Here is a 19,814-nt window from a genome sequence, read left to right as displayed (position 1 = left end):
ATTCTTCAACTTGGGCTTAGTTAAACGGTCCTGACTCCTGATGCAGTATCGTTTTTTAATGAGTGTCCTTTCTTTAACGTCGCAAAATAATTTCACAAGAAAATAATTGATTAAAAAGATGTCATGATTGACAACAACAACAACAAAGAATAAATGAGCATTTTATGGGCTCAGACGGCCCAAATAATTTTATGTGAGCATGTTTATGGGCTTGAACGGCCCAAATAGTAAGTACATCATGATACTCTTTAACTCCACCAAGTGCTTGTTGCATGCTCAGGACACATTCATCCAAACTTGAATCTGTGATCGTGGGCTGGTTTCAAAGGCGTAGTAGGTCTTGATACTTGAGCTTCTTGTTGTTGCTAGGATCAAATGAACCAATGCAGAGGTAGAGATGACTACCCAGATAACTTTTTGATAGGGATCATAAGCTTAACAGTTAACACCATTGTTATCACTTGGGATCAATAATAATGTTTCTTACGAATAAAAGGGTGGTAAATAAGATTGGATATTTTCAATAAGACAGTGTAGCTTTGAGATGGAACATAACTTAATAATCACTGATTCACTATCATTAAGTCAACGACAATCATGTTAAGTAGTAAACTCCATCATTGGAAAAGTAAGTTGTCATTCTCTCTAGTGGACAGTAATTGGTATGTTCTTCCTTTAAGTGGACACCATAGTTACACTTAAAAGAGTATTCACCAATCAGCATCTTCTCAACGGAAACAAATTATGCAAAAAATACGTGTAAGTTTTCAAAATCACAAACTTGGTATAATTCGCCATGACACAAACATTCTACAAGAGTGGATTGGTTAAAAATCATCATCTAAGATGACCAGAGGAGAGAAAGAGACTTTCCTAGAGCACACTCTTTAACTTTATCCAACACCACTTGTTGAATCTTCTTCTCTACTTCCTCCATACTATCACCTGCATCGATTATCTGCATTGCCATTTTCAAGGTTTAGAATCTAAACCTACGGAGTAAGTAGTCAAACAAAAGATAAGAGAGTCTTAATCTATTCACCTTCCATGAAGAATCACGTAGAGTTTGATAAAACTCAGAAACTTTCTTCTGAAAATCAACTCTTTCGTACCTCTCATCTCCATATCCACCTCTCTCAGCAGCTCTCTCAGGTGAGATGTCAAGGTAAAGCACTGAATCCGGAGCCAGCAACCCGACTTCCGGCGCCTTGCACCACTCGATCCCAAGACCTTTAGCTGATGAGAAAGCCACACCAGAATACGAATACCGATCAACGATAAGCGTAGTTCCTCCCTTAAGCTTCTCCTCCATCAACGACCTGCAAAACGTTCATGACATTAATAAGGTAACAGCTAAAAACAGAGGACGAAGAAAAAGATAAAGAACCTCTTCTCCCAACGGTTGGCGCTGAAAAGGAGATGAATGGTGCGATCATCTAACTGCGACTTATTAGATAGATACGCGGATATCATCTGACCGACGCTTGTCTCTCTGTCGGGAAACCTCCAGAGCTCGGTCGGATGCCCTGAACTCTCCAAGAAAGAGCGTAACTTAGCGCATTGCGTTGATTTTCCGCTGCGGTCAAGTCCTTCTACGACTATCAATGCACCTCTTGGCTTCGCACCAGCTTCGGAAAAAAAGGTTAGATTCTCCATTCGAACTGATGAACTTGAGAGATAGTTGAAGGATCTTGGTGGCAATGCTAAGGCTCTGAAACTAATAAAAAAACATATAAAGTTGAACACTTTGGAAACGAGCAGATCCGTTTCGTCAGAAATGGGAATCGAAATAGACAATTAAGAAAGAAAATGCCTTTTCGTGGTAATGGACTCACCTGGAACCAATACTTGTCCGAAACATCAACAGGAGGTTTGTCCAGGTGGTGTGAAACGTCGCCGGATTATAGCTGCTGGAGAAGAAGATCGATAAAAAAGAGTCGGAGAGTGTGAGAAGCTTAGGTTTTTGGCAGAGTCCAAGAGAGAACCCTTCAAGCGGCTCAGAGGGTTTAGTCTGACTCAAGAACCGGCCGTTGAAATCTGATTTCCGATTCATATAGGATATTGGTTTTCTGCTTAAACCTGAACCGGATTATTTACATTTCTTAATCCAGTCTGGCCTGATCTCACTCAAGCAGACCCTCTGATTAAGATACTTGATAATTGAGATATTTCTATCGCAAGTTTCAGAGTTATTTTTTGCGATATTATATGCATGTGGTAGCTTTTACATAACCAACAATGTTTAGTAGTATCTTAATTCCCTAATTATTGAAAGAATTACTTAAAGTATTGTTACATTCTTGTGCAAACCTATGACCACTCGTTTGAACAGAGAATAATATGAGAGTGAAAAATAGTCTTAAAGAGAGAAATAAAAGAGTGAGAATGTCAACAAACCATGTACAAAAGAAAAAGAAAAAATCCTCTAAAGCCCTAAATTGGTCAAGGAACATCAACCTTATTCCAATTAAAACTTTACATTGAGAAAAGTTAAAAAGAAAAAGAGAAAGCAAAGGAACAAGTCAAAGACTAAATTTGTGCATCTATGTCGTCAGAATCTTACAACAATACACAATGGGGGGGGGAGAGAGCGGATTTTTGATTAGAGAAGCAACACAGACTCTGGTTTAGGCAGAGCCAGTGTCTCCATGTGTTGCTGTGACCAGTAGCCGTGAGCGTTCAAGACCCTGTTTAGAAGTTCCTGCGGCACTGGCTCTCCTCTCCTCTGCTGTGGCGATATCTTTGCCGTATGGACCAGCGTTTTCCACTTGTCCTGCACATTAAAACCAAACACTCTTGGACTCAGATTCGGATTTGAGGTTCAGCAATGTTAGTACGGTTTAGAATTAGAACAAAGTGACAAACCTTGAGATCAACGTAAGTGCGGTGGTCTGCATCTTCGAAAGCACTATGCTTAACATCTCTCCACCTGCACAATTCAACCCAAACTAATATCATTTATCTACTTCACAACCACAAATATAACAGTAATATATATATGCATGATCTGTTTTTTGTTACCTGCCAGTACCGAGTTTCTCAACTGCTTGAACAAGTGCTTCTACTTCAGTAACAGAGAAAGGTCGACGCATTCTTCGCTGTGCAGTCTGTTGCTGCTGCTGCTGCTGCTTATTAGATTTATGACGAGGCGGTTGAGGAGGAGACAGTTCGGTGAGCGCAGCATGAACCAGAGCTTTTGAATCATCTGCTGCAGTTTCCTTGTCAAACGAGCCTGATGGGAACAGTGCTAAATCAGGCTCAGTTTTGAACAACGTGTCCATGTCAGAAGTACGGCACATGGATAGTTCCTCGCAGACATGTCCCGACGGGTTGCTGAAAAAAACAAAACAAGAACTTTTAAGTCGCAAAACTTTGTTTTGAGTTTTTAAAAGATGTAAGTTGTGAATAGAGAAGTGTGAACCTAGATAAGAGATGAGGAGCTTCTGAGCTAGGTTCAAGGCTGAAATCAAGAGAGTCCAAGTGGGTGTTATCCTGAGAGATCCCAGTTTGATGAAGTGTTTTGTTATCGTCTCTGACTTTCTTCCCTTGAACCATCAGACCAACTCGGTGTCCATCACTCAATAAAGTGCTCACTGCCTCCATCACCATTCTCTAGTTAAAACAAAAAGGAGAATCAGAACATTAGAAGTGAGTTACAACAGAAATGAAAAGAAGGAGAGACCAAAGAGCTTGGTAATGATGTTACCTTCAAGGAGCCAACAGTAGCGGTTTCTGGAATCTCTACGAAAAGCTCTGGCACCCTGAATGACTTGATCCGCAGTCTCACTGAAATAAAATAAAAAGCAAAATACATTCTAACATAAGCTTCTTCATTTTCATAAGCAAGTAGAGATTCTTTTGTTACCATGAGAGTCGCTTGACACAAAGGATGCACCTGGACCTTTCATAGTAGAAACAGCTCTGCTGCCTGCAAAAGTAAATTGCCGAATCTCAATACAACCAACATAAAAGCTACAAGATGCAGACAGAGGGATTAGAACAAAAGAAAAGTCTCTTCTACCTCTTTGCATCTTAGAGCGCAGACGATAATCATCAGACACTGAGTCAGAGATGTGGTCAAAGTATTTCCTTTTCTTGATAGGATAGCTCCTCTGATGATGCAAGTAATAGTTCCTCCATGATTTTGCTTCTGCAACACCACCAAATGCAAGTAAGTAACATTTGAAAACAGACAAGAACCCTTAGGCGGGTGGGGTACTACCTGAATGTCTTGAACCTCCCTTCCAGTGCCTAGAAGCCAATATCTTCCTGATTCTTCTGTCTCCAACGCGCGGCACAGACCTAGGTGACTTTTTGGTAACACGAGGGCATATATACCCAGAAAAGTTTTCATCATCATCTCTACTAAACATATGTACATCATCCAAAGCGCCAAGAGACACACCAGCCCCCATTGAAGGCACTTTGGTCCTACTGCTACTACCACCTAAACTACCCACACCATTAGGTCTCGCATCCAGAACTACAGCACCGCCATCTACACTCGGTTTCAAATCCTGACCGGCTTGACAAGAATCAATACCACCAGAGTGGCTAAAACCCTCAGCCTCGATCTCCACTTTGCCACTGATCACAGAACTGAAACCGCAAGGGCTCATTGATGATCCCTGATAAGGATTAAACTCGGGTAAAGTTGCAGGCTTTAAGGGTTTATCTTCCACAGGGAACTCCTCTTTAACGAGACAATGGTCTTCAACCGGTTTGTCAATAGACATGTGAGAGCTTCCGGTCTCAGACAGCAAGTTTTCAGCTACGGTGGCCAATAGATCAATAGCACACGTTTTGTCATTTTCAGTTATCTCCTCCTTCTTGAAGCTGCGCTTCTTCTGGCCACAAAATGAAAAGGAAGTCAAATCAAAAACAAAGCAAAAGAAACTAAATGGTAAAAGGCTATTATTAATTACCCTAGCTGATCTGGGGGCTCGAGCATTGGCAGGGAACTGTAAAGAGAATTCTTCTACACACTTATGCGACACCATTTCTCTGAATGCATAACACAGAGTTATGTGAAATGACTTACCACACCAACCAACGAATATCCTGTAGAAAAATAAGAGAGAGCCATAGAGTCTTAGATTAAACGATACAACGAAATTTAGAGGTTATGAAAAGACAAAACAAAAGGGGTTTTTGTCTGAATGTTTTGGGTCAAAACCGTGAAAATAGCTTAAACCCACTCTAAAACCCTAATCGACTCGTAAACCGAAACCGTCAGGAAAACCCTAAAAACCCTAACAAAATGTTCGATCAAGAACTTGGATCTCAGGATCAAAAGGGTTTAACAGATCACGTGTTCTAAATCTCAGATCGGGTTCACAGATCCACGAATTTCCCAGGAAAATTAACCCAGAAAAATTTCCTTGAAAACAAAAAGAAAAGAATTTCAAGAAATTTTCCAAGAAAACGACAGATTCAAGGAAAACTCTAAAAATCTCACCTTTAGAACCCTAATCTTGAATTTTTTAGAAGAAAAGAAAATACGGAGAATATTCCGGCGAATAAACCCGGCAATTGCGAGATCGGAAAAGGAAAAAGAGAGAAACGCAAAGGAAGGAAGGAAGGAAGGAGGGACTCACACCAAAACCCCCTTTGTCTTCTTAACACATGCGTTTTCCCGAGAAAGTGACGGAAACTCTTTTTTTTTTTTATCTTTTTTTTTACTTGTCTGAAACGCTACCCACACGATGGCGATCTTCTCACACCACAAGCAAACTCAATCTCTCTCTCTTTTCTCTCTCTCTCTCTCTCTCTCCGAAACGCCTAAAACCAAAAACCCTTAAGAAAAGAAAGACGACCACGTTTTTTTTTGGCTTAAACCCTTTCTTTTATGACCTCTATATATTCTGATGACTTTTTCACCGGCCTAACCGGTATTACGCGTTGTTTTTAAACCGGCTGGCTCATTCACTCGAAGACCAGGTTCCCCCCCGCCACGCTCGACATGCTTGTTGTAATCCCTCTCCAGATCTCACCACGTGGCGATGGGTGTACAGTCACATGAGTCCTGGTCTCCGCCAATGAGATGTTTACATGTCAAAACATTAACTCAGATGTATTAAAACAATTAATTTTTGATAAAAGAATATGCAATTATTAACTTGCACTTTCTTAACACAATTTATTAAAATTAATTGAATTCCATTTTTATATCCTGAAGAAATCTGAGGTTTTAATTGGAAAATTGTAATTAAAGCTTGAACTTTATACTAACTTTTTTTAATAGATTTTTTACAAGTTTAGAAGAATTTCTTTAGCTCATAGTTTAGACAAAAAGTTTTAACAATATAAAGTATATAATATTTAGGTTAGTGGAAATAGCCTGTTAGCTGTAACTATACGATATTCTGTCACGTGGCAGGTGGATCTACCACTAAACTACTTTTATTCATATTTAAAATATTAATTACCTCTAAACTGCATATATTTTTTCTTGGCCAATTTCTTATTAATTTTATTTTTTTGCACTACAGATTTTTGTGCTTCAATCGAACGGCAGAGAATCAATCTCTCATAATGTAAGGAGTCTCTGTTGCACTTTTTAGTCAGTTTGTAGAATACGAAAAGAAACTTTTCTCGAGCTGATAAATAACAAGAACCGTCGAAATTAAACTCGTAGGGAAGGATAGATAGATAACCACCGTCGAATTCACGGCATTGAAAGGTTCGGTGAGGCGATAAGAAAGGAGAAAGCTTGGGTTGCTAGTAGTCGGCTCCACAGACCTAACTGGTGGGACCACATTATATGACAGTGATTATTATCCATAGTGGCAAACATATATGATAATATTTTAATCTTAACGATACCTTCAAGATGCCATTAACCAGCTTTTAAACGTTAATTGGTCAATGTTCCCTTTGAAAAACTTAAATTTGAGCAACTTTTTGGTGAATGAATTGCTTCGGTTTACTTTAATTTTTATTTCAGGATGAAGAATGTTACATGTTTAATTAAGCTCACATAAGCCACATTTTATGGTTATTTTTGAATCTTTTTTTTACTGAACTTTTTGAATCTATTTTTGTTTTATCACATTTATATACATTATATATTATTTTGCTGGATTGTGATGTCTGTAACTTTGTAGTTTGTATGATAAGATTTCGAAACCACTCACGCTTTATCCTTCAAAAGGATAAGATGAAATAAATGATTATTTAATTGTTTTTTACTAAAATAAAGTTTAAAATAATTAAGCGCTTTATCATGTTCGATGGCCCATCTATTTAAATAATTATTCCGCGACTGTAAGGATAAATACACCAATATTTTGATTGGCTATGAGCTAAAACCGTGATACTATGCATCGATCGGAAATCCAATACTAGGATTATTATTTGGATGTACATGTACTTATCCTAATTTTCTTGATATTTTTTTTTTTGGTAAAATTTCTTGATATTTTTGATATTGGAATCTATCTAACATGATAACATCTTGGTCAAATTATGAAATAATACGAGTTATAGTAAAACTGCGCCAAACTCTTAGAAACCAAACTCGTCTGGGTTACAAAAATGTTCTGTAGAGTTTGCATGACGTGCTGAAACTTGAACACTTATTGAAAAATACATGAGATGAGACTATTATTGAGCCTAATAAGAATCTTTTCATTGCTCCTACTCTCGTATATATTATTATTATTAACTCTCGTATATTATTATTAGCCTCTTTTCTGTATATAAATAAATTTGTATCATTGTTAATTTTATATCTTCTTAACTAATTGTGTACCTGGATCCTGGTGATACTCTTCTAAACCTAAGCTTTTATCGATGGTGACTCATGACTAAAATAAAATTATGTGAATATTACAAAATAGCTGATATATGGCAGTTGAATATTGAAAAAGTGGAATCGACGCATAGCAATAATTTTATAATATAAACGATTCAAAGTTCGTAACTAGCAGCATATAGCCATATACGTAGAAAAGATCGTCTTTAAACTGTTTTATACATATATTTATGTTTATAGATGGTATTTTTTTACGTGTATAATTAAAATACAGTGAAACTCAACGAAAAAGTTGTGAATATTATAAAAAAATTGCCGTTTGCAGTTTGTGTTGTGAATTGTGTCTTTGCTTAGAGAAATTAAGACCACAAAAGTTAGGATAATTACATTTGACGTATGAAGACAAAGGGGAAAAAGTACATGAAGGTTAGAGGAAACTTTAGGAGACATGGTCGACGTAGAAGAGATGATTCACAACACTTCTATATATGTTTTATGTAACTTGACTATCAAATATGACGGCATCCTCACAAGACGGCTCATAGTAATACTTTTTCCCGCAATTAAATAGACACATGACCAGTGTCATAAATGAAAGGAAAACTCGGAAAAAAACCTTCTTTTTCTTATAACAAACACAGCACATGATGACATGATGTAGTCCATATTAATTAGTTTAAAAAAAAAATCCATATTAGTTAGTTGTGTATTCTTTGTACTAGGTGACCGGTCTCCACCATGTGCGAACATAATAAAATTCAAAATATGGAATAAATAATGTATAGTTTTAGAAATAACGGATTTTACATTATAATATCACCGCCTTTGCGAGAAAGCATCAGCCATGGAGAAAAGCTGGTACTCAATATTTGACATGGACGAGAAGGACAAATTAACTTCAGTATCAAGAGACAGTTATTGTGTGTATGTATAATTGCAACGTCCCAAAATAATTTGTGTGTTTAAGAAGAAAATTTCAAGAGGGATTTTATATTGTAATAAGGTAAGTCATTACAAACGAATTAAGAATTTAGAAACATTAAGGTAAATTGGCATTTAAAATTTCAATAAATGTGATAATAAGGGCAATAAATGTTTAAAATAAATAAGGTAATTTACATTTAAACTATTCATAAGTTACTTTGCAACTTGCACATGTCAAATCAGAAAACGGCATGTGCAATAAGAAAAGAGCTGAAGAAAAAAAATGATGATATATCTCACCGTCCCAAAGAACATATAGAACCTCTTATAATAATTTAAAACATCTGATAAGCCAATATAAATAATTTTATAAATTTATTTATAATTTAATAAATAATTTATAAAGCATGCATGAAATTTGTTAGACATTAATAGTTATTATGATACTTTATATACAAATATAAGGCTTTATATACGTATATAAAATCATTATATCAATTCAAATAATCATTTTTGTTTCTTGTCCCCTAGACTATATTTGCGAAGTGATTTATACACATGTTGTCACTACAATCATTTTTGCTGAAAAAAAGATGACATGACACTTGAAATAGATGACATGGTTTTAGAAAATAGTGACATGACATCATATTAATTGTGAGATGTAAAATTTTCTTATAAAAATTTAATTTTTTTTGTAGGGATTTTAAATATGGTAAAAAAAATAACTCTTATATCATCATTAATGTCAATTTTCCATATAAATATTTGTTTATCGTAAACTATTAACTATATTAATAATTCATATATCACAATTAAAATAATAGTATATATGTATATATATGTATCTCACATTAATAAAAATAAACTAAATAAAGTAACACTAATCCAAAAAAATATTGATAGTTAAATATTTAAACATTATTTAAATTTATTTTTCATCTTCATCATTTAAATTAACAAAAAGATTTTTCAGTTTAACTAAAACAAACAAAGTCTCAAAGAATGAAAGATCATAATAACAAATTTGTATTACTATTTCAGATTTGTATTACACAGTTAGAATCTCAAATTTATATTAAAAATTACTATTTCTGCGCATGGCGTAGGAAAACTCCTAGTTTTATGTAATTTATAAATATATAAAAAATTTGATCACATTATTACTTTTTCATAGTTTCAACAATTAGTTACCATAAATAATTATTTCTAAAATTATGTAGATTATTTGCAAAGTGGTAATTGAATTATCATTTCTTTTTAGATATAATTATAATAAAAAAATTTAAAAATCACCAGCCAATCAAATTATAACAATTTGAAGAGTTCATTTATGATCGACACGTAATAAAAAATCACTTATGTGACTTCTCAATCAATATGTAGTAGGTTTATATTTTTATAAATAATTTATAACATTTTATAAATTATTTTAAAATTCTGATAAATTTATTCTTTAAACAACGATAAATAATTTAAAAATAATATTAATAAACATGTTTGGATTTTGTTATATTTAAAATAGTTATTATATAATTATATTCGAATACAATTCATCAAGTAGAGTATAAAAATATTATAATTATCTTATATAAAATTTCGTTCATTATATTTTATAGTTTATAAATATTGAAAGTAATAAATAAAATATTATTAATCTTTCTATAATTTCGAGAATTAGTTTCCATAAACTATTATTTGTAATATTATTTAGATTATATGGCAAGTAATGTTAAATGATTTTAGATTTACCTTAAATTTTTAGATCTAAATTAAATAAACAAAAATTAAGAACAATCGACTAATCAAATTAGAACAATTTCTTGAAACTTCACCTATGAGCGACACGTCACCAGAAATCACTAAAGTGACTTCTCTTTCAAAATATGGAATAAATAGTGTATAGTTTTAGTGTGGGTTATTGGTTGGTGTATTTTGATGGATTTGAAAATCTAAACTAAATTTAGTGTTATTGGTTCTATGATTTTAAAATATGTATTGAAATCATGTGTTATTCGTTTAATGATTCATAAATTCTAATTCAAATCAAGTGTTATTCGTTTAATGATTCATAAATTCTAATTCAAATCAAGTGTTATTCAATCATACGTATTTACTAATAGATTTGATTTCATAATGTATTTGAATGGATTTGCATGGATTTCTTTGTGAAAAATACAAAGGTCCAAATCCGAAAAAAAATCTCCGGATTTGTAAATATTAATCCGAGAAAATTTGAAAACTTGTATATTTTATTTGGATTTATAAATACTATATGGATTTCGAAATCAATAAAAATATATAAACCAATAACACCTCCTTAGAACTAACATATTTTATATTATCATTAATTAGAATTGTATTGTATATGTGTTGTAATTCTTTATTTTAGGTGAATAACTGGACGACCTTCGCATCGCCCTCGGTTAGTTTCCCTTCAAATTGTTTGATGAGCTGTTCACCAACTGGAGCATGAATTCTTGTCCCCTACACGAAGATGAGATAAAGTTATATGAGTTGGATTGAAAATAAAAGACTAAAGACGATTATGAGTTGTAAAAAATATAGTAATCTACTTACTTCTTTATCAACGAAAACCATTTCGATGGTGTTTCCGGAATCTTTGTTGTAATTTCCCCACAAGCGAAGAATCCTAACCTCAATACGCCATGTATCTTTACATGGTTTTAATTGCCTGATAAAAGACACTCGGTTTTTGGGAGCTTGAACCATTGCCATACTGTTTTTAAAAATTTGATATCTTCACAACACTGTATTGTATTGTATTGTATGTAAGACCTTGAGAGTATCTTTATATATAGTCGACTTTTCATAATAAATGACGTTTGAATATTTATTTTCCGCAATAAATATTGAAATAGATTAAAGAAAGATATTAACTCTACATTGTCATAAGCTAGTTTGCATTTAATATATAAGAACTTGCGCAAGTAATGCATATTTAAAATAAGATAAGTCATTAAAATGAATTAACAATTTAAAAAGATTTAAAAGTCGAATTAATGTGATACTAACTTGCGCAAGAAATGCTTATTCTCAATAAGACAACTTTATATTGTCGATCTTTCAAAAATAAATGACGTTGCTATATTTATTTTTCACAATAAATAGTGACATAGATTAAAGAAAGTTATCCCCCTATTAACTATTTCACCGGAGATTTTATATTGTAATAAGGTAAGTCATTACAAACGAATTAATAATTTAGAAACATTAAGATAAATTGGCATTTAAAATTTCAATAAATGTGATAATAACTTGGGCAATAAATATTTAAAATAAATAAGGTAACTTACATTTAAACTATTCATAAGTTACTTTGCAACTTGCGCAAGAAAAAAAAATTATTCATAAGTTACTTTGCAAAATAAATAAGGTAACTTACATTTAAACTATTCATAAGTTATTTTAAAATTCTGATAAATTTATTCTTTAAAGAACGATAAATAATTTAAAAATAATATTAATAAACATGTTTGGATTTTGTTATATTTAAAATAGTTATTATATAATTATATTCGAATACAATTCATCAAGTAGAGTATAAAACTATTATAATTATCTTATATAAAATTTTGTTCATTATATTTTATAGTTTATAAATATTGAAAGTAATAAATAAAGCATTATTAATCTTTATATAATTTCAAGAATTAGTTTCCATAAATTGTTATTTGTAATATTTTTTACATTATATGCCAAGTGATGTTAAATGATTTTAGATTTACCTTAAATTTTTAAATCTAAATTAAGTTAATTTTAATTATTATCCCCATAGCTATATATGAGCTTAACGAAATCGACAATAGTTTTGGGTCTGTCTACATAAACGATTGATTGAAAATAAAGAAAAAAAAATTCTAAAAAATCGACCAATAGAATTATAACAATTTTTCTGAGAAGCTCTATATAAGTGCCACGTCAGCAGAAATCACTAAAGTGACTTCTCTTTTAATGTATAGGAGGATGTTAATTGATAAGAGAAACGAGAGAACGAATCTCTTTCTAAAACGTCCAAGGCTTCATAGTTGATGTTTTTCTACTAAAGCTATTTATTCGTCTATAATATATTAACTACATCATCAAATGATGTTTATTCCATCTATATGTACTTAGTGAAAGCATTCCACTAGTCAACAGTCAATTCAATACGTTGAATTCGTTACAAAATCGCATTTAAAGTCTAATATCACGAAGCTTCCACTAAACTTGATCTACCGGAGGAGACTAAAGCCATCTCTATCTTTTTAATGTATTGATAATGTTTTGGAACATTTATATTAATTTAAATTCGATCATCAAATGTTTCAAAGACACCTCCAAATGATGTTTTTGTAAGAGAGTTTTGTATAAAATCTAATTAGTATGACGCCTTTTACGAGATAAGTATAGTAATCTGTTCGAAATGGAACCTTAAACGGAACAGAGGACTTACATATCTCTAAAACGTAGAAGCATACAATCATTTACTTTTGAATCGAGATGGAAACAAAGATACAATAAGACATAATCAAACCTTTTTCCCCCAGGAACAAGTATTGAACCAACACCATTGAGTATGTCGATGTCATATATTTAAATTATTATGAAACGTTGCCTCATTCGGTTGATACATTACCATATTGCCAGGGATTAAACTCGATCGATTTGAGGTCCACTTCATCGGAGGCACCGCTAGAGCTCGCTGCTGCATCTCGGTGTTCAGTGTACTTCCCGTTGTATTGGTATATTTCAGTATCTCCCCACGGCGTAGATGTGATCTCATCCGTTAGATCGAACCACCTTGGAGTGAACTTCTGGTTCTTAGTCTCTCGTGTCTTATTTTCGGCCCTTTGCCTCTCCTCAAGGCTGAGATTAAAAAAAAAAAAAAAATGACACCGCGAAGAACCTCGTATGCAGAGCATAACTGTGTGTTCATGCTCTAACAAGGATTCATTGATGATATTTATACAAAAACCAATTCTCAAAGTATCTTTAGAAAGGTCAGCCTGTTCAAGGGCATATCTAACAGGACGGAGACGTGAGTCTGAAGCCAAGAGCTTAGAAGGAGCTGTGTCGAAGCTGTTTATCTTGTGACCAAAGTGCGTGTACTGAAATTTGTCATTCTTGGGAACATCAGCCACATGCCACACCTGAAGGATTCAACACAAAACAAAACAAAAAAAGGCATAAGAAAATACTATCAGGTACTATGTGGTAAAAGGGAAACGAAGGAAACTTCTTGCTGCATAAAAACCCAAGTTCGTCCAAATATCAGGTTGTGAACCTTAGTGAGAGGCGGTACCAAATCCACAGCATTTTTTTTGACGATATATAAGCTGCATGAGCTTAAACAGAATACTATGCAGAAAGAAGTTTCCTTCTTGATTAAGAGAGCCTCTAACAAAGAGAGAGAAGAGGATCATAAATAGTAACAAAATTACCTGCCAACAGGGTAAACATCAACAGAATTACCCAAAAGCTTAGTTTTCAACTTGGAGGTGCGTCATAAGTGAAGTGCTCGTTCTCGGCGTGACCAGCACTCATTGGGGGATGATGGCTAACCTGAAATAAAACACAAATTAACTTATATTATAACTGAGTCAAGATGGACACCTTTAATTAGTTGCAAACTAACTGATAGCAATGAAGTGAATAGATGATGCACCTGCTCAGAAAGAAATGAAATATATTAATTCGTGGCTACTTTTGTCACACATTGTTCAGCAATTTTGAATATGAAAGGCTATATTCATGTCACATGCTCTCCTTTGCGTTGGTACCATATTTTCATAACATGTAAGGTTTTCATTGCCAAGTCTGTTTAGGATATTTTTTTTTATTATTGTACATTTATTAGGTCTGGACTTGCTCTTCCTTTAGGGAGGAATGGTGTTCAACCACCATAGAACACTGAGCAAATGACTTGTGAGGTTACAACATTCGAGGAGTCTAGGACGAGGATTCAACTGCCCATATGTTTCGAAGAGAAATGCTTCATGAGTCACTTCTCATGAGGTTTCCTATAACCTTTCCTTCTCAGATTTGTGTGTGTTTCATCTTCCTATCTTTAGAAAATTCAAGTTCTAATCGGTTTGTCATCATCATCTTAAGGGAATAAAAATTTAGAAATTGTGAACGCAATGAACATGACTGGTCACAGCAAGAAACACAAAAGCAGGACACACACATAACAATAGTCTCAACTTAAAACACACAACTAGTAGTTCAAAAATCATAAGGTCTCCAACAGACAGGACATATATGAAAAACGTACGTAGTAGATAATAATCTACTTAAGAGTGATGATGATTGATTACTCATTGTGGTGAAACACGCACTTTGAGAACACCAAACTCTGCATCCCAAGCGATGTTGTGGCTCAAAAGCGGAATCCCATAGGAACAGCATTGAACATTGCTGACGGCTCCAAGGAAAATACGGCAACTCTCATCGTGCTCATGCACACCTCCTTGTTCTCACCATAGAACTTGATCTCGTTCTCGTTGGGAATCACGAACATGTCATCGCCGCAAACACCAGGCATATCCACCGAGAAGTGATAACATCCATCAGACGTTCGGTGGGAAGCCAACGTGTCCTTGCGACCTTTCACCACAAAGGGATGACCCTCCACTTCAACACAGTTAAATGAATTCACATCGTATCTCCCAGATTTGCCTATAAAAACGACAACAAACGAAGAGTAATATTATAATAATGGATAATAATACACAAAAAGGTGTGATTTTGAAGGGATTCGAACCTGTGTTAGGAGGCAAAAAGCGAGTACATTTCTTGTCATGGTCCTTCACTTTGACCCTTGCGAGAATCATCCTCAAGACTCCATCTTTCATCTTGGCCTCCACGCCGGTGATCTCGCAGCAGTCGCAGCCTAGACCGGCGGTTCCAGAGTACTCGCGCACGTCGTCAGCCTTGTAGCCGTCGCGGAGGGTTTCTTCGCCGGAGAAAAAGACAACCTTTTGTCTCACGGCGTCGACTCTGTAGCGGATGGCGTCGTCTGGAACGCCGGGCAAGTCGACGCGGACGTAGAGGTTGTCGTTGTGAAGGACCTTGATTTCCATGAAACCCTTGGGACCGTATCTCTGGTACGGGTTGTTGGTCGCGTGCAACCTCCCTGTAGAACGTAGACAGAGAGAGTCAAAGAAAGTAGGAAACTTTATTCTTCATGGAGGAGAGCTATGTAACAAGTTTCATGTTAAATAGAGCCAAAGAAGAGAGTACTAAAGACTAAGATCAATAAAGAATGAAACTTTATTTCCATGAAAAGATTAAATCTTTGCAACAAGTTTCATGTCAAGAGACGTTTCAATTGTTTATAACTTTGAAACATGAACAAATGTTTGTTATAAGGGAGACTAATAGACAAAGAGAAATAAAGAAAGAAAGAGACAGACCAGGGATGTAAGGAATCCTCGACATGTCAATGTATGCAGCCATCTCTCTTTCTTCTTCTTCTTCTTCTTCTTCTTCTTTCTCTGTGTTTTCTCTCTCTCTTGTTTGCGTAGAAATGGATTATGATTTTGTTGTTTGATATAAGACGAAACAGGCGGCTCTTTGACTGGTCATCCGCTTGCTTAATGTTACTTCTATGATCTTTTAAACATTTTAACCACTGTTAAAATAATTGCATTCCTTCTTTGAATTGTTACCGTGGTAATAAGAACACAATTAGTACGATAGCTGTCCACCTCTTTTATTGCCTATAGCTCTCTCCTTCAATATCTTTTTGAATGCGACAAAATAGAGAAATGAGGCAACCTCGTCTCTCACTCTTTAATGCATGCAAGAAGTCGCTGACGTCAATGATTCCTAGAACAGAGCTGTCAAACTTTTTTTTTACTCCCTCTTATCTACTTTTCACAGACGCAAACAAAAAGTTAATAATGCAATGCAACGTCTCCTTTCTTTGTTTTTGAATCTTACTCTCTCTCTTGTAACAACCGTTTTTAGATGTTTTTGCATGAGTTGAACACACACACAAAAAAAGATGTTTTGCATGGTTTGTTGGTACATAATATTATAAAGTTTTATTAATTTCATCTGACCACAATTTAAAGTTTATTGTTTTAAGACTCTTTTTGGTGACATTTACGTAGAAGAAATTGAAAAACACACTTAAACCATAAAAGAAAAAAAAGATAAACAAACTTCGAAGAGGACATACAAATTATGATTTTATAAGACAACTTGTATAAAATCTAGTTTCTATGGAGATGTTACGAGGACACAAGTATGCGAATTTACTCGAATGGAAACTTAAATTGAACAAAGAGAAGACCAAATATCTCTAAATAATAGAAGCATGACAAACACAATTACTTTTGAATGGAGATGGAAACAAGGATACAATAAGACAAACACAATCTTATGTTTCACCACTCAAACTACGTAATCAGACTTTTTCACCCTGGAACAAAGTATAAAACAACTTTGAACTCATCTTCACGAGTCCCATGAACCACACCATTGAGTATGTCGATGTCATATATTAAAATAATGAGACGTTGCCTCATTCGGTTGATACATTACCATATTGCCATGGATTAAACTCGATCGATTTGAGGTCCTCTGCATTGGAAGCCCCGCTCGAGCTCGCTGCTGAATCTCGGTGTTCAGTGTACTTCCCGTTGTATTGGTATATTTCAATATCTCCCCATGGCGTAGATGTGATCTCATCCGTTAGATCGAACCATCTTGGTGTGAACTTCTGTCCCTTTGTCTCTCGTGTCCTCTTTTCGGCTCTTTGTCTCTCCTCAAGGCTGAATTAAAAAAAAAGACACCACGAAATAAAAGACTTGAACTTTGTGACAAACAAGCTTATTAGGAAGGAAGAAAAGATGAAGAACCTGTGCTTCTCGGAACCAGCTTTAGAAAGGTCACCCTGTTCAAGGGCATATCTATCAGGACGGAGACGTGAGTCTGAAGCCAAGAGCTTAGAAGGAGCTGTGTCAAAGCTGTTTATCTTGTGAGCAAAGTGCGTGTACTGAAACTTGTCGTTTTTGGGAACATCAGCTACATGCCACACCTGAAGGATTCAACACAAAACAAAACAAAAAAAGGCATAAAAAATACTAAAGGGCGAAACAATGTGGTAAAAGGAAAACAAACAGGAGACCTCTTTAAGCTCTGTCCCTGGAAGAGGTTCACCCTCAGCATCACAAGGCTGGTAGCTGATTTTCTCATTCCATTTTCCTGTCATCATGATTTTAGGTTCTTCGTCTGCGCTGTAAACATATCCATCCACTTCATATCGACCAGAACTGAGATCAATGGAAGTACACACTTTTATCAATAAGCATGTCTGAATCACATGAACAGACTATCACAAAACAATAAGGATAAGATAAAGAAATGTGGTTGTCAGTTTACCCGAACCAACCACATGGCTGGAAATAAAGAACAACTTTGTCTCCAGTGGTTATATTTGTCATGACCATTTCTCCGGGTGAGTCAACCCACGTTCGTCCAAATATCAGGTTGTGAATCTTAGTGAGAGGCGGCACCAGATCAAGAACCACACCATCTTTTTTGAGGGTTACACGCGTTCTGCAAGCCAATAGACAGGCTGCATCATGAGCTTAGATGAAAGCATAAACAGAATATTGATGAAGAGAGAGCCAAGCGGATCATAAATAGTAACAAAATTACCTGCCAACAGGGTAGACATCAACAGAGTTACCCAAAAGCTTAGTTTTCAACTTTGAGGTGACGTCGTAGGTGAAGTGCTCGTTCTCGGCGTGACCTGCACTCATTGGGGGATGATGGCTAACCTGAAATTAAAAAAAAAACAAAATTACATTATAATTGAGTCATCATAGACAACCAAATTGCAACCTAGCTGTATTATACACTATGAAGTGTGTAGCAGCTGCACCTGCTCAGAAAGAAATGAAATGCCACCATGGTTGGCCATCTCATATGTCTCTCCAAGAATAGGATTGAAAGGCTTCCACGTTCGTTGGTAGGCAAAGTAAACAGATATAGCCCATGATGCTGAACACATAACATCACATTCAACCACAGAATTTGAAAGTCAAAACAAGTTGAAAATGTAGACTTACAAGCATATACTAAACGCAAGTAAGGATCCTCGCATTCATCAGCTTGATCCAGCAAGTATGAATATTCCATTAACTGCAAGAAATGTTTATAGAAATCTTAAATCTTGCCACTAGAAAGAAGAAAACATATAAGAATAAGATATTAAGACTAGTAACCTCGGCCATCTTCTGGAGCATAGTCATAGGCTCAAAAATAATAACAGGAAGTGTGACCATTGAGGTAATATCGGAACCTATATACTTCTGCATCATCTTCCAGTAACTATCACGTTCCTGTTAAAGCACACAAAAAAATGATAAGTTTCCGCAAAAGTTGAAATCAAGAAAAGAAAGAAAAATCGAAGGAGAAGTAGTAAGTAGTAAACCTCGTCTTTCCACCTTCCTCTCTGAGCTTCCTCTTCTGCATCTTCCTTACCACCATCTGGATTGATAACCTCAACTCCTTCATAAGCAAGCAACCTGAAAAATAAATCGTATCGAAACAACAGCCCATTAGCCAAAAAAACCAACTTGAATTGAACACTCAATCAGAAGGATCTATAACACACATATAATTCACTTATGAGAGTGAAACGAACATGCAGAAAAATTTCAGACAACTTGATCTGTTTTGTTGACTTGTGAAGGAATTAATTATAGTATCATATCCCCCACCCATGTTTTGTAATAAATACAACTTAAATAAAACAAAACACCTGAAGGATCAAAAATAGTAATACATCACATAAGGCTTCTATGAAGACACAGAGGAAACATACCCGTTGACGGATCTGGACATGGCGCTGCCGAACATGGAGAAGCCGGAAGTCATGGCGGCGAAGAAGCCCTTGTTCTCGTTCTTCTTTGGACTCCCCATCTTCTTCTTCTTCTTCTTTTTTTTTTCTTTCTTTTCAAACCTGATGATCTCTGACTCTGTTTTTGATTTCCAGAGAATTTGATGAAATAAAAAGGGAAAAGCTTTGGAAGCTTTACAGGAAGGGGGAGACTAAAAAAAGGATGGAGAAACGGGTTTGATCTGTAATTTACGTAAATATTGGGGACTTGATATT

At 34.9% G+C, this 19,814-nt stretch overlaps 3 protein-coding genes and 1 pseudogene across 10 annotated transcripts; all 4 read right to left on the bottom strand.

Moving 5' to 3' along the window:
• Positions 1–649: 649 nt before the first annotated feature.
• LOC103845368 (thymidylate kinase) lies at positions 650–2,293 on the bottom strand. 2 transcript variants are annotated; one of them, XM_009122207.3, is made up of 4 exons: positions 1,836–2,293; positions 1,388–1,717; positions 1,043–1,319; positions 650–958 (listed from the first exon to the last, which is right to left on the bottom strand). In XM_009122207.3, exons 1-4 carry the CDS (start codon positions 2,051–2,053, stop codon positions 842–844), a joined length of 942 nt encoding a protein of 313 aa, XP_009120455.1. In that variant the 5' UTR covers positions 2,054–2,293; the 3' UTR covers positions 650–841. The 2 variants fall into 2 exon arrangements, with proteins under 2 accessions (XP_009120455.1, XP_009120456.1); XM_009122208.3 differs by having other exon boundaries at positions 1,388–1,711.
• A 50-nt stretch (positions 2,294–2,343) lies between these two features.
• LOC103845367 (telomere repeat-binding protein 1) lies at positions 2,344–5,920 on the bottom strand. 4 transcript variants are annotated; one of them, XM_009122204.3, is made up of 10 exons: positions 5,598–5,915; positions 4,926–5,061; positions 4,223–4,847; positions 4,022–4,150; positions 3,866–3,928; positions 3,707–3,786; positions 3,422–3,612; positions 3,022–3,333; positions 2,866–2,929; positions 2,344–2,773 (listed from the first exon to the last, which is right to left on the bottom strand). In XM_009122204.3, the coding sequence occupies exons 2-10, from the start codon at positions 4,998–5,000 to the stop codon at positions 2,603–2,605; spliced, it is 1,710 nt and encodes a 569-aa protein (XP_009120452.1). In that variant the 5' UTR covers positions 5,001–5,061; positions 5,598–5,915; the 3' UTR covers positions 2,344–2,602. The 4 variants fall into 4 exon arrangements, with proteins under 4 accessions (XP_009120452.1, XP_033137979.1, XP_009120454.1 ...); XM_033282088.1 differs by having other exon boundaries at positions 2,355–2,773; positions 4,223–4,844; positions 5,459–5,920; XM_009122206.3 differs by having other exon boundaries at positions 2,355–2,773; positions 4,223–4,844; positions 5,598–5,919.
• Positions 5,921–13,258: 7,338 nt separating this feature from the next.
• LOC103845366 (oxysterol-binding protein-related protein 3C) lies at positions 13,259–19,781 on the bottom strand. 4 transcript variants are annotated; one of them, XM_033282090.1, is made up of 10 exons: positions 19,524–19,781; positions 19,131–19,224; positions 18,922–19,038; positions 18,766–18,838; positions 18,579–18,697; positions 18,353–18,474; positions 18,074–18,250; positions 17,820–17,964; positions 17,470–17,729; positions 13,259–13,681 (listed from the first exon to the last, which is right to left on the bottom strand). In XM_033282090.1, the coding sequence occupies exons 1-10, from the start codon at positions 19,619–19,621 to the stop codon at positions 13,300–13,302; spliced, it is 1,587 nt and encodes a 528-aa protein (XP_033137981.1). In that variant the 5' UTR covers positions 19,622–19,781; the 3' UTR covers positions 13,259–13,299. The 4 variants fall into 4 exon arrangements, with proteins under 4 accessions (XP_033137981.1, XP_018511223.1, XP_033137982.1 ...); XM_033282091.1 differs by lacking the exons at positions 13,259–13,681; positions 17,470–17,729 and adding exons at positions 13,691–13,737; positions 13,770–13,833; XM_009122203.3 differs by lacking the exon at positions 13,259–13,681 and adding an exon at positions 16,961–17,463 and having other exon boundaries at positions 17,551–17,729.
• On the bottom strand, positions 14,805–16,273 carry LOC103845365 (annotated as a pseudogene).
• Positions 19,782–19,814: the final 33 nt, after the last annotated feature.

Source organism: Brassica rapa, chromosome A10 (genome assembly GCF_000309985.2).
Source record: "Brassica rapa cultivar Chiifu-401-42 chromosome A10, CAAS_Brap_v3.01, whole genome shotgun sequence".
NCBI classification, from domain to species: domain Eukaryota; kingdom Viridiplantae; phylum Streptophyta; class Magnoliopsida; order Brassicales; family Brassicaceae; genus Brassica; species Brassica rapa.
The sequence above is the reverse complement of the archived record's forward strand: the minus strand, read 5'-3'. Positions and strand labels throughout refer to the sequence as shown.